Here is a 14,890-nt window from a genome sequence, read left to right as displayed (position 1 = left end):
TTGTCTTCTTCAAAATACATATTTTATGAAGTATTTACATTTCAATAAACCCAGCGGGAACTTCATTTAAAAAAGGAAAAAAAAAAACCCAAACAAATTAAAAAAAAAAAAAAATTCACAACACACACTCATCCTCGACAAAAACCTGAGAGATTTAAAAATTAAGCTAAGAATGGGGAAAAAAAAAGCAAACTCCAGTAACTTGTGCAGACCAAGTCAAAAGCTACAAAGACTTAGGGTAAAGGAACAGAAATGAGCAGTGCTTAAGAGGCTCGGTGACAGTCCAACACACGCTGTCTTTCGCCCTCACACTGAATTAAATTGTCAGGATTATCACCATAATGCTCTGTTTATGAAGGGTAATGGCAATTTGTGCTGATGGCACTTGCTGCCTTGAGCTTCAAGCTGCCTTCCTGCATCTTCTCAGTAATTCATCAGCTCCCTGCTCTACCCCAGTGCCCCTTCTCCTCATCCTTGTGGGAAGAGCAGAGAGGCCGGATCGCCCCGTTCCCATCAGGTACTCGCTGCCTTCCCTCTGAGGATGGGGGTCAAGAAGGCAAATTACACTCCTTTCTGACAAGTCCTTCATCTGCAGAACATAAAACAGACAACCAAAGCAAGAAAAGGCAATCCCCAGAGTTGTTTGGCTCTGAAAAGCGAAGGAAAAATAAAATTCACATAAACCTTCCCCTGCTTATTCCGAGTCTTCAAGATTCCTGAAGACCACGGCCAGCTCAACAACAGGTCTCCTTAGCAGATGTAATTACCAGCCTGAGTGACACTTCCCTAAACTTGTTAAAAAACAACAACATTGGATAAAATCATTAACATTTAAAATAAAAAGGAAGGAAATGTCCCTCTCCTTCCTCTAACACTACCAAAATATTATAAAATAGAAAAAATAGAACTTTCTACTTGGAGTTAAAAATTCACAATTATGTGGGATTTCACCTTTAAATGTCAGTGCTGTTTGTTACATGAAAAAAAACCCTGTCAGCTTAGCCTTCCATGTCTTGCTGGTGTCTGCTTAATAGATAGTTACCTGGGATGATGGATGGCTCTTTGTTAGACCACTAAATGGCTCACAGCCTAGAATAAGCCTGTATTTACTGCCAACATTTGTTTGTTTCAAGGATGCAAAACCAAATTCGATTCCAAGCAGCTCCACCCGACAGAAACACAAGAAATAAAAGGGAACTAATTTGTGCATGAGTTTACAGGGCTCCATCAACACTGCTACAACACTGAAGGGACTCTGCTGATGTTCTCAAACGCTGAGAGACAGCGAAACAGGGAGCAAGGGGAGGCACAAACACCCAGCTGGCTGCTGAGGAGGCTGGAGAGCCCGCCTAGTGATGCTGAGCAGCCAGTTGTGGGTTTTCTCTACAAAAAGACCATTGTGCAAGCAGAGCTGGACTAAAACCTCATCATGTGTCAGCCATCAGGTACCTGACTGCACACTGGGCTGGCTCTTCCTGAGCCTGCCTTGCTCTCCTTGCTGCTACTCCCAAATCCAAGCCAGAGCCAGGTAGGCTTGGAAGCACACCCCACTTTGGGTCTGCAGAGTCCACCCTCCCTTTCTGCCTTCCAGGACCACACTGGGCTCTCACCACTTGCCAAAGCCTCTCCTGTTCCTGTCACAAGCCACTTAAACAACACATCTTGGTCAACTAACTGCAGGTATGACCCACAGCTCCCCAGCAATTTCTCCCCCAGAGCTCTCCCAAAGGGCCAGCAGAGTCTCTGACAATATGGTGCCATGCAGGCAGAGGGCCAGGGACCACCTGAGAGGCTCATTTGACTTGTGATCTCCACATAGTCACGATTTGAACCCAGGGCCAGAGACAAAACAATGGAGTGCAAAGGATCTCCGACTATCCCTGCCCCTCACCACACACACTCACTCATGCACAACCTGTCAGGCTGATGATTTTCACACACTTCCCTCTTCTCCTTTTGCTAGTCTGGGGCCAGGCCTGGATCACGAGAATTAATAAATTCTTATTAAAACCTGCACGAGACACAGTCCCGCTGAAAGTGCCACGGAAGGTTAATTAGCAAGGATGAGCTGAAACTTTTGTTGGCGTTTCTGACTCACTTAATCTTGTGAGAAGCCAGCAAGCTGACATATTCTGCCTCCGAAGGCGCCAGCACGAGCAGGCTGCTCCCGCGGCAGCCGATGCGCGCCGTCCTCCCGATCCGGTGGATGTATTCCGCAGGTGAAGCCGGAGCGTTGTACTTCAGGAAGGGGAAAAGAGCAATTAACACGATGTTAATTATAAACCACACACCCAGCCCGCTCACCTGGAACAAAAGGCACACCCCACACGCTGCACCGCCCCAGGAATTGGGCTGGTTTTGGGCTGTTTGTAACACGCCTCATCCACAGAACCATCACTCAGCCCCTCTGCTGCGGTGGTTTTTTGACATGTGGATGTGACATGTTGGCCAACTTTCAGATAATAGGACAGTTTTCCCCATCTCAGTGTCTCTCTCTCTGCCTTTTACATTTTATTTCTATACAGAAATCTGTTCGCTTCCCCTAAAAAAAAAAAATCCGATCTAATCAAATCTCACACCAAAGAGCGCCCAGGACTGCCCACAAGGAGCAGGGAGCTGCCTGCTCTGCATTTGGGAGAAAAACCACGAAATAAAAAAACTGGTGCCAATTTGGAGTCGGGCTAAATTGCTTTGTTTGGATTAAAGCAAATCATAGCTGGTTACAGGGTAGAATAAATCTAAGAGAGAGGAGGAAGTGCTTTCAGCAGTCTATGACACAGGTAGCAACTGTCTACCAGGCACCATGAAAATGTTCCTTAAAGACCCCCAAATTTAGCACTGCCTCTCATTTACCTCACTGGGAATCAAAACTGCCCAGCCATTTGCAAGATCTGATAAAGGGTGACACATTTCCCTCCCTTTAACCTCCCCCTATTCTATCCCCCCGCCGCGCTTCCTCTCTTTCCTGGAAAAAATGAACAAGCACAGAGATACTGCTCAGAAATGAGCCCTCAGCAGTTTAACTGGAAAAAACCCAACAACCAAAGCCCACTCTAGTGTTTATACCTGTGCCCTCTGGCAAAGTTTCTACTGGCTAGAGGTGTGAGTAAGATGCTGTGAGCAATCTAATTGCTCCCTGCAGGTCCTTGCTCTTGGACACAGCTCTCAGGACAGCTGAGATTTCGCCTTCTGGACACACAGAAGTCTCCCAGGGCTTTAGGTAATTTGCACTGCGTTCTAACACTGGCAACTATATCTTTGGTTAAATTATATTAATATACAGATCTGGGAATTAAAGACTTCACTTCCACAGCCTTCATTGACAAGCTGGCTGCTACAATATTATTCTTTTTTTAAAAAACACAAAAATCAAATCAAATTTGTTACCTGAAGGGATGAGGTAGAAATTAAAAAGCTTTGTTGAGGCTCTGTGCCCTGTTCCTTTTACCCAGGTGTCGCTTGATACATGTGAATCTCTGGATCAGTTTTTCCTCTATTCAACTAACCTTTTTTTAATTATAAATCTTTTATAGAAATGAAATCTGTCTCATGCTCTCAGCCTCCTCTTTGAAACGACAGGCTGCTATTTTTAAGGTTCAATCCATCTTCCTTTGTTTCTATTTTTTTTTCCCTAGGACTGTATTTCTGTCAACAGCAATGCAGCAGTGTGGGGTTTTGTTGGGCTTGTTTTCTTCAGGGAAAATCTGAACCATGCAGTTCTACTGGAAGCTGGATGCCTGCAGCTACTCAGCCCCAACCCAGCCAAGCCTCACTCAAAACACTCAGGTCACTGCACTGACACTACTGGGCTACTCAATGTTTAACATTAGGAATGAACTTAAACTCCTCATGGAACTGCCTCCCCAGCAAGCTCAGGAAAACAGGAACAGAACTGCAAGAGATGGCCAGGATTTCCCAAAACTTGGCTTCCTGGGTGGGGAAATGGAGGGTGCTCCATCTCCAGCTAGGAGAAACTCTGGTAACACCAGAGTTATTAAAGAGAAAAACGGACCAAGACTATTGCAACATGCTTTATCCTGGCAAAACCCAGAGTCCCAGTCCTGCAGGCAGGAACTTGTAGGTCTCCCACATCTGCAGGCATCAGCACCAAGACCAGCAAACTGCAGGAAGGTTCTGGACTGGGAAGGGATTTCATCTGAGCAAGGCTGCACTGAACACACACAGAGCAAACCCACCTGTACGATCCAGGTCACCTGAGGCAGGTCCAGCCCCCGTGCTGCTACATCCTTTAAAATGAACAAGGAAATCACTTTAGTAAAAATCCTTTGGAGGTATCAGCAGAGTGAGGAGTCTTCTGGGATGGCAACTACGTCTGAAAGCAACTGGCTATGTCAGTAGGAATTTTATGTGTCTGATCTGGGGAGAGATGAACTGAAGGTCAGAAATAACACTGAGGGTTTAAAATGTAAGGATTGTTGGCAGACTAATGCAATCAAAAATGATCCACTATTATGGCCCAAAGCCTGGAGGACACAAACACCTATTTCAGGATGGTGGTGTTGAATTACAGCACTTTGCCACAGCCCCTTTGCATTATATCTGAGAGAATTCACTGTATAAATGGTAGTGATACCTTTGGTTCTTCAGTTTGTTTCACTGATGAAAAGAGATCTGCTCATGAGCACCTACTACCCAAACACAGAGGTAGAATTAAATCTCTCAAAGGCAGCACTAGTTCTGAGCACACTTTTATCCACAGCAAATATAAGTACTAAAATCAGGCTGCTTATCATGAAAAGGTAAAAAAAAATAAAGATCAATAGTCAAGAATCCCTGGCCTTGGGTGGAATGTCCAAAGATACACTGATCTCTACCTAGAAATAATTAGTTGTTTCCTAGGTGATGGTCTGAAGTTGAGGAGCAGATGACTTGCAGGTCATCTGGCCCTAAAATAAAAGGCAAATAAACAATTTAGCAGAATCTGCAGGAAGCTGGAGCACAGCTCGAGGACTTTAGCTATACCTTAGATTTGCAACGGTCTGGCTTTGATTTGGAGAAACAAAATGCAGCTACGAAGAAAAGAGTCTGAAGCTGCTGTCAAGGTGTTATCTGATGTGCCAGCTGGTGAGAAAAACCCATCAACTTGGAGAAGGACTTGAATGAGACCCTTTAGTTATCCACAGCCAGATATCTCCAAAAACATACCCCTTCTGAGAGAAAAGAGAGTTTAAATCCAAAACAGAGAGTGCAAACACATTTCAATCTCCCTTCTTGATTTTCTGATCATTAGTAATGTCCTCACATACTCCTTGGATTTTACATTCACCAGGCGCAATAGCAGAGCAGGTGTGCAGATTTAACTCTGTTAGGAAATGTTTTGCAACACATGTATCTTTTAGCTAGTTGCAAAATAGAATATATTAAGGACGTAAGCAGGAGCTTAATGTACTAAAAATGTGTCAGCCACCCACTGAAGTGTTTTCATGCAACTCCCACACACGTTAAAAGAATGGGAAGCTGATGTTTTGGCAGCAAAGGCCTTCCCATAAGCACTAACCAGGCTGTTTTGTGGCTCCAACTGCAGTAAAAGAGGAGACACTTTCCACAGCGCCCACTCCGAAATAATGCACACTCGCGCTCCAACACGCTCATTAAGGAGTGACTTGTTCCCAGAGTCAGAATGAACAGATGTACAAAAAGCCATTTAAAGGAGGTTGGAGAAAATAAATCAAGGGAAGTCGGGAAGCGTGTACAGCAGTTACCAGGATAACAAGACTATAAACTCTACAGCACGATCAGACAGGAGCGCTGACGGCTGATTCCGAGCTGGCTGGCTCTCTTCTTCCATGCTGACAAGGCTTTGGTCTTTTCCCTTACTGTGCTCTTCCTCACACCCAGGAGCTGAGGAAAGGCTGTCTGAGGAGAGGGCTCTGACCTTGGGGCAGGGCAGTTCCCCCAAAATAAACCAACAACCACGACACCCCTGTGCTCTGGAGCACCTCTAACGTGAGAAGGAGTGGACAGCACAGGTAGGAGCCATCCCTCTCATTCACCCAGATTCTTTCCCTACTCTTCCAAGATAATTTCCTCAACATCTCAGCTTGGAAAATCACTGCCACAGTCAGCATTTTCACGTGCATTTGCCCAAGCTGACAAGGTTCACTAAAAGCCTCATAATCAGCCAGGGAGAACATTTTAGGAGAAGGCTTTCTCCCATCACCAGCCTTGCATTCATGATCGCTTTCACAGTGCCACCAGCTCCACTCAGTTGTTACTGACACACAGCAGCAGCTACTCTCCTGGGGTTTCCCTTGGCTCTCTTTCACAAGTCTCTTGGGATTTACTGGTAATTGGAGTGTTTTGCAAACTCTCAAAGATTCCTCAGTATCAGTCCACCTGTGTCTCCTCAAGCTCCTTTTCCTCAAAGACCCTGGCAGAGAGCAGCAAGGTAGGACTAGGGTAAAAAGTTTGAGTTGATTTGCTTTCCTCTGCTGGCAGAGCCCATGAGTTTCAACTTCTCAGAATTTTAGAAAAATATTTGTGGGTCACCTTTCCAGGAGAGAGAACACAGCTCAAACAACTACAATCCAGTTTTACATTTATTCTACACACAGAAGCACTAACCTGCTGCCAGTACTCTTTCAAGAAGCCCAAGAGATTTCCAAAGTACCACTCTCCCCTCTTTTCCACCGCCTCAGACAGCACTGCCCCTTCCATGTGTGACCTCACACCACCATTCCTTAATTACAGGGAAATCAAGGATATGACACCTCGGCAGGTCGCTGCTGCCTCCTTTCCATAAGCAATGGAAGGGCCAGTTCTTCAGTGACCATCTCATGGGAGCAAAAAAGCAAAAACAAACCTACACCAGTGCCATTTTACACGATAACCTGAAGCCTTAACCACATTCCTGCCCTAATCCCAAATGCAAAGCACACAAGGGCACAGGATCAAGGAACAATCCACCTGAGGGATGCTAGAAAGGCTGAAATTTCTGCTTTGAACAATTCATGTTACCAGCCTGTGCTTGTGGTCGGGGGGTACAGGGGTGGGTCCAAGAGAATGGGGTACAGAGAAGGGGGTACAGGGAGTGGGTTGCCAGGGAGCGGAGGGCAAAAAGGCCACACCAAAAGCGAGTCCTTTCACTGCAGAAGATCAGAACCAACAGGGCCACAGAAGTTTTGCAATGGCCTTGGTTCGCTCAGTCCCTCTCACACAATCTAATTAGGGCAAAGGAAATTGCTAAAGTTGCTTTTGAAAGACACTCAATGGTGAGGTCTTGAAGGCCCTGAGCTTGACAATTGGCTGCCTACATGAGGCCTAGAAGTACAGATGGAAGGCAGCTTGCTCAGGTGCCAGGCTGTCAGTTGGATTAAAATGACTCATTTATTTACCAAAGAACCTCACAAAGTGCTTTAGCTAACAGGCAGAGAGGGCCTAACGGCTCTCCAAGCTGGGGAAGAAGCTCTCGCGCCTTCCCGGCCTGCCAAAAGTCATTACTGCCGAGTGTGGAAAGCCATCAGCAGGGTAGAGACCCCCGTCGGCAGGGTGACAGATTGGGCTGCGTAATCAGAGGAGGAAGGGGAGAGCACAGAAGCTGTCAGAGGCGAAAGCTCTTGGCTGGGGCCGCCAGAAAACTGGCAAGATGAGTTAGCGTGACTGAGTAAACAGCAAACAATCTCCAAATGATCTTTCCTCCCTCCCTGGAAGAGATGAACTTGTTTAAAAGGCACATCCCAAAGGAAGCCGCAAAGAACTTTCAGTGAAGGAGAGAGAAATAAATCTGGATGAGACCCTCTGAGATACATGGCCCTTCTTTATTTTCTTGTCTGCCAGCTTATATTGTCTGGCAAAAATATTTTATGGGCTATATTAATATACATATGACATAGAGCAAATTAATAAAAGGAACAGCAGGTCCCATTGCTTACTAGAGCGGAAAGATGGGTGGAGAACATGGCATAAGGGACAAGGGAAGGACGGCAACATTATCTGTGTTGCTCTTTTGTGAGCCAGGTTTCAAAATTTTGTGAGCACAAAACACGATTTCGGAGTGCAAAGAACAGAACCACCTTTCTGCAGAATATTTTTTTTTTTGCTGATATGGAGAAAAGTGTCAGAAAAAGCAATGCCCTTAGAGGCAGGAGGTGGTCACAGAGCCTGGCTGCCCTTTGGACATCTGCGTTGGGGAGGCACCTGTAATGTGGGACTGGTGCAAAGTGTATCTCTATATTAAGGTGTCCATATGGTCCCCATTACTGTGGTAACAGGCCACCTCCTGCTTTCAATGCATTTGTCCTCCCAACATCTCTGTAAGATAGAACTGTGCTACTTTCCCCATTTTACAGATGGGGAGTTGAAGCACAGGGAGATTTTGGACTCAAGACACGCAACTCACTGTGCTTAACGTGCTGACCATGTGCCAGCTGAGCCAGAGTCACCGTCACCGGCAGGAGCTGCATCCCTGCCTTGCAGGAAATCCAAAGTGGCTTAGATTGAAGAGGAGGAGGGTTACAATAAATGTGTTACCTTACACCACCCTCGTCATGGCAATCCAGGTTACTCCACATTATCTCCCATTTATGACCATTACTTCCCATTTGTGACAGGTCAGGAGCAAACCCACAACTACTGCTGCTCAACTGACATGTGGCTACTTGCCTCGTCACCCCAAATCCACCTGCACAGAGTCTGTGGCATGGCAGGAAATCAAACCACATCTCTGGTGCCTCAAGAGGGGAATCCCATCCACTGAGATTTCTTTATCCAAATTCTTCTTCCTACCTTGTCAACAGTTGCACACTTCCTGACAGAATTTTCCTGTCACAGGCTGCATTTTCCCTTCAAACGTTCTCACCCAGGAATTGCTAGCCTAGTGATTGCAACGATTTTGCTTTCTCTTTGTCTAAAATTGAGCATTTACCTTCTTTCCAAACCCATTAAATTGGAATTTCAAAAACAAGATATGTACCTGACAGTTCTCAGTTCTAGGCAGCATGTTCATCACGGATAACAGAGTTTAGCTATTTATTTTTCAGAATTTACCAAACACTTTTTATCTTCAAAACAACCTACACCACTGAATGACTTAACCTCTACTCTCCTCCCTAGTTCTGACACTCAAGAATTACCTCTATATAGAAGGAAATCCAAGTTACAGTTCCACTTATGCACTGAAAAGATGCATTTTGACCTTGATCAAATCACTGAAAGGTTGTACACACAAAGCAGGACCAGAAGGTAACAAGTAGAATTTTACAGGTGACATAATATATAATTTGGCAATGCCAAATCAAACACTCCTAGATACATGGCACTCCTAGCTTGAACTGTGGGCAGAAAAAGGAGAAAATTCATCTCCCCACACTCTGAAAAAATTGCAACTGGTTTCCTTTAAGAATAACATGCAGCAAGAACAGGAGTCATTTCAGAGCTGGAGAGGGTTTCTCAGCTCTAATTACTCCCGATCGCTGTAATTTACAGGTTTGCAGTGGGTAGAAATCGCCAAGATTCACACGTTTTCAGATCAACAGCTGCCACTATTAGAGAGCAAATCGTGCAGCCTTCTGCACCACTGCAGCAGCCTGTGGCCCTGGCAGGTCAGGAGCAAGAGGCAAAGGTGCCACCACAACCCAAGGGTGCCAGAAAACTTCAGTAGAGGACAAGAATTTCGCCCTCAGCACCCTTGGAAGGAGCTTGAAGGGCACAAGGCAAGGAGAGCAGCAGAGCATGTGCTTTTCCTTCTCTGGTTGGGCTCCCCTTTCCACCTCTGCAGGTGGTTGTTTTTAACCTTGGGGTACTTATTAAGATGGGAAACACCACATTCCATCCAATTTTCCTGGCAGTTCCAGGGCACACTACAAATCAGGATTGCATTCTACTGGCTGCATGTAGGGGACAAGGTTCCAGCTTCAAAGGAACAGATTTTTCCAGACATAAGACCATACAAAATACTTGGTGGTCTCTAATATAAGACATACATTCTTCCTGTATTTGGTAACTCAGCAGAAGATCATGTTAAGAGTTTGCAAAGAAGGCCCCAGTCCTTACTGAACATGTGAGATGCAGAAAAAGGAGATGACTTTCCTCAAGGTCAGACAGTGAGCTGGAATTAGAGCTCAGTGCCAATTCCTCTGGTTACCCTTAGGTATCAGACAGGCCCATTAGTGTGGAGCTGCAAAGGGACTCCAAGTTACTCACAGTGCAAAGCAAGATGCCAGTCTTGGATTTTAGGAACTCCTGGAAGACCTCTGTCCTTTCCTAGAAGATTGAAAAGGAAGAATTAAAAGACTGCTTATGCACATTGCAATCGAACACAAAGCAAATTAGCAAAGGTAACAATTTAACTGTGTCTTGCTCACTAGGTCATGTACAGATTCAAAAGCAAAGGAATTGGCCTCACAAGTGCCAGTCAGACTCTTCCTGCAAATGGAAAAATCTGTGGCACACAGGTGTGGTCTCAGGTAGGAAGGCAGTGTCTGGGGAAGCCGGGATGCATTTGGGCAAATCAGAGCAGCCAACACCTCCACGGTTTGCACAGAAGCAGAGCCTGTGTGTGCCAGAAAACAGGAACTGTTTTACATGGAGAGGGGAGCCACAAAGGATTAGGCAGCACCAACAGAAGCACTGGCACACTTTATGGGCAAGACAGGCTTTTGTGGAAACAAGCAAAGCTGGACATGCTCACTGCTGTCTGTCCAGTCACACAATGGGCAGGATAAGCCCATTTTGTTGACACAGTGATATAATCACATCACAAGAGATCAGCCTCATCATGTGCCCAATGGGGCATGCACACAGCCACTGCTCTGACTCTGGAATTACAGAGTGTCAGGGATGCTCAGGTGCACAGGGAACTGCTGTGGGACAAGGCTTCAAAGTGACAGGGTAGGAGAGATGGCCAGAAATCCCTGCCCAAGGGGAAAGGAGGCACCCTCCCAAGCTTTCCCTTGTACTTGCAAAAACCCTCCAATGGGGCTGGTAACACTGGGACTGAGGCTGTTCCATCCACCAGGGTCAGAGGCAGGTGCTCCCCAGCCTTGTCCCCATCTCTGCTCTGCACCATCACAACTGCAGCACCCACTCCTTACATGAGCTCAGGCCCCACAAGCAGGGCCATCCACAGCACCCAGATCCCAAATTACCCTCCAGCAGTCTCTGAGCCATTAAAGGGAACTGCAGAAACCCAGTACAGCCTCCTCAACTCCTCCTTTGTCAGTCCCCAAACCTTCCCAAGCACATTCCAATTTTTTTAACTAACAGCTTTGGGGTGTGGTTTTTTTCTTGATGAAAGCCACAAAAACTGACTCCACAACTCACATTATATCACAAGGGTATTTGCTATCTCTGAGCACCAATAACCAAAGTTCTCAGCAGAACTTGGTCTTCACTTGCCAATACCACCTCTGCACCTACACTCCCTTTCCTGCTCGCCTTCCAAAATACCCTTATTTCCATGTTTCAAGCCTTTCCCTGGAGCTCTGGCAAGGAGCTAAGTGTTATGTTGATGATAAAGAAGAAACCTTACACACTTGACTCCCAGCTAGAGGTGCTGTTCTAGAAAAGAAGGGAAACTTGGTCCTTCCTGACACACTGAACCCTCTGCTGACAAAAATTAAAGAAGAGAGCACGCTGTATCTTGTTGACAATGACAGCAGCCGTGCTCAGCAGTACCATATGGGATCCACAATTTAGCTCCATTAATGCTCTTAATTTGAAGACATCAAGCACTAATTACACACTGGGTACTAAAAAGGCAAAACCCTTCCCCTGGTGCCAGCTACTTAGTGGTGTTCTGTTGGCTTAACAGCTGGTCAGGGTAGAGTTGGGCCAGACCAGGCCTGCTCACTTGCTCAGGCAAGCAGGTTGAGGAAAGGCCAGACTGCAGGGACAGTAAAGCACATGTTTCTGGTCTCCACAGGATGGGAATGAGTGAGAAAAACAATGGCTCTTCACCTCTTGCTTCATCAGAAGAGCTTTATTCATTTACCATCTCTGCTGTGCAGCTCAGAGTAGAGCGTCAGCTCTCTCCATCACAGACCAAGGGCAGGGTCTGGGCCTGAACTTCCAAGGGAGGTCTCTCAGCTATTGAGAGAAACTCTGCAGTGACAGTTCATCTGACACTCTCCTCCTGGCCTCTCAGCCCTCTGTAGCAAGGTCCAAACTCTCTGCTCAGGCCTATCTGGCTAAAACCTAAACCTATTTTGGGGTAATCACTGTTACAATGCTATTATTCCATCCCAGGGAAAACAGCAGCCTGTCAAGACACTGCTCTTCAAAACAAAAGCCAAACTGCTCCAAGCCTCATTTAATGGGGACAACTTATTATTACAACACTAGTAATGTTTTGGGGCTTGGATAAGGTTTTCCTTTGGCATTAAAAGTCTGTCTTGACTGCATGAGAGAAAAGCAGAGACATGAACAGTTTAGTGCACCCACTGGGAATAGAGAATGGCTGCTCTGCTTGCTGAAATAACACATTTGCTTCTTCAGGTGTGTTTTTCAGATACAGCTACCAAGGTACTTTCCAGAAATGGGACAATATCCTTATTCTCATTAGCAGATGGAAGACTGAGGCCCCTAGAGGTGAAATGACTCTCTGTCCTCTCTTCTGCCCTCCTCCCCAAAATAGCCACATAATAAATCAAAGGGAATAAGGAATAAAACTGCAGATCCTGACATTCTGAGAGTGCTTACTTCCTGTTCCATGTCGCCGTGCAGACGTAGAAAATGTAAGCTCACAGAGGAGAGGGGTGAACGTCCAGGCTGTTCTGACTCTGGCCCTCCTGAAAGGACCTTTACAAGGAGCTCGTGGTAGAATTCCACTTGTTCACAGCTGGAGAAAAAGATGATCATCTTGTGGCGCTTTTCAAACTGCAAGAACAAGAGAATTGCATGTGACCACTTCCCAAGGCCTCTCCCAATTCCCCGATCATGAAAAGATCCAGGTGGTTTACACTTCTGGAGATATAATTATCTGGGAAAGGATTACAGAGTCTGACACCAAACAGAGAGCCCACAATAGAAGAATGAGAACACGCTGCACAGGGATCTCTCTGCCAGCATGAAAGACACAACAGCACCTCAGCTCTCTTGTGGTTCAAGATGCACTTCAAAGCCCTGGATCTAATCCATGCTATCCTCGACAGAGGAACAGATAAAGGAGTTGGAAAGGGCAAAGGGCTACTTAGTAATATAAATGCAAACAGAGTCTCACCTTGCATTTCTGCAGGATAAAAGCTGCTAACGTGACAAGCCTCAGTTTGCTGGGGACCATCATGACATACTGCTGGAGTGTCTCTGGAACTGCAAAGTTTTCCTGCTCCATGCAGTTCGATGAACTGCTGGCCTCCCTATCTGTTTGTGATGCTGGTTCGGGCACCTTCTGGATTTCATCTGCTATGGAAATGCTGACGGGGTCATTCAAGCTGATATCGGCCAGGCGTGTCACTCCTAAACCACAGAATGAGAGACACGTGAGGCCCGGTCTGGCCTGGGACGATGCACTCACAGAAAAAACCAACTAACACAATTCCAGTGAACAGGAGTGGAGGACAAGAACCCAGCGAGCCACGCCCAGACACTGACAGAATTCCCTCACAAACCTCAGCCTTACCAGGCTTAGCTGCTGTGGACTCCACCAGAATCTTGACAAGACACTACTTCAGCTGACTGTGCTATTTTACAGTACATAAATGTCTTTATGGACAGACAGCACTTGGCAGGCCTAGTTTTAAATGTGTGTGGAAAAATCCCAGTAGATCTTCACTCTGTCAAGAATGCAGGAGTCAGAAGGCCTGGTTCAGCTCCTGCCTCAGCAGCTGACTGCTTGTGTGGTACAGAGCAAAGCATACAACAGCTCTCTTGCAATTAGCTTTTTGCCTTAATTCTGCATTTGTAAAGCAAACAGATGAACTTTCAGGTTCATGGTGACTTTGCTGTGGAATCTGGGAGACATATGTGGAGACCATGGAAGTACATACACTGACAGAAATTCCAGTAATGAAAGAAGTGCCATAAGCCAGAGAAATTAACAGAAATAAACAGGAAATTAATTCCACTACTGCAAAAGGGCTTCAGACTGGGCTGTAATAGAGGCAGACTCAACTAAGTATTCTGCAGTTGCCTGTGCATAATTCAGCTACAAGAGCCCCCATCTGTCCATAACCCACCTTCGGTGAGGGTGGCTGAGAGCAGCACGTTCTGACGTGTCTCTCTCTCAGCATTTAAAGCATTGAGTATCACAGCCACATCCTTCTCAAAGCCCAGGTCCAGGATCCTGCAGAAACAGCAGAGATGGTTAAAGGTGCTGTAGGAAGGAGAAAGTCTTAATAATGAATGACATCTTTGCAATGAACAATTGTCCAACAATCTGGCCAAAAGTGGGTATTTCGTCCTAGTCCCAGACATCTGGTGCTTGGCTGAGGCCACTGAGCATGAATGGATTAAAATCACACCCTCTCATACTAAAAAAAAAAAAATTTAGTGAATTATGATGCAGAGGGTATTGTATTAATTTTCCATATCTGAACACTTGGAAGTTTACCTGTCTGCTTCGTCAATGATCAGCCACTGAGTGCGACGGAAATGAATACATTCCGTGGACCTGATGTGATCAACCAGGCGGCCAGGAGTGGAGATGAGGATATTTATCCCCTTCCGTAATCTGTGCAGATTTAAAAACAAAAAATAAAACCCGGTAAGAGAAGGGAAGGAAGGAAAAGAAGGGAGGAAAAACAACCCCATGCAGGTTAGCATGGAATAGGACCCAGAGTGAGGAACTGGAACCTACAGAGGGAAAAAGTACCACAGTAAAATCAAGGACAGCACCTTCTCACTGATAAAAACTGATTTGTTTTGCCCAGCTAAAATTTATCCTTGATCATCACTGATGCTCTGATACTCAGAAGCACACTCAGTGCTAAGGACA

At 45.8% G+C, this 14,890-nt stretch overlaps 1 protein-coding gene across 1 annotated transcript in view; it reads right to left on the bottom strand.

Moving 5' to 3' along the window:
- Positions 1-14,890, bottom strand: part of DDX31 (DEAD-box helicase 31) — a 43,574-nt gene that overhangs the window by 22,669 nt on the left and 6,015 nt on the right. The window contains exons 10-16 of the mRNA XM_053961791.1: positions 14,507-14,626; positions 14,133-14,239; positions 13,178-13,413; positions 12,658-12,834; positions 10,162-10,221; positions 4,197-4,247; positions 2,099-2,238 (exon numbers count right to left, since the gene is read on the bottom strand). Of these exons, the coding sequence (XP_053817766.1) occupies positions 2,099-2,238; positions 4,197-4,247; positions 10,162-10,221; positions 12,658-12,834; positions 13,178-13,413; positions 14,133-14,239; positions 14,507-14,626 (891 nt within the window). The remainder of the gene's footprint in view (positions 1-2,098; positions 2,239-4,196; positions 4,248-10,161; positions 10,222-12,657; positions 12,835-13,177; positions 13,414-14,132; positions 14,240-14,506; positions 14,627-14,890) is intronic.

The sequence above is a fragment of the Vidua chalybeata genome, chromosome 21, assembly GCF_026979565.1.
Source record: "Vidua chalybeata isolate OUT-0048 chromosome 21, bVidCha1 merged haplotype, whole genome shotgun sequence".
Taxonomy (NCBI): Eukaryota; Metazoa; Chordata; class Aves; order Passeriformes; family Viduidae; genus Vidua; species Vidua chalybeata.
Note: the sequence above shows the minus strand (reverse complement) of the source record. Positions and strands in the feature narration are given on the sequence as shown.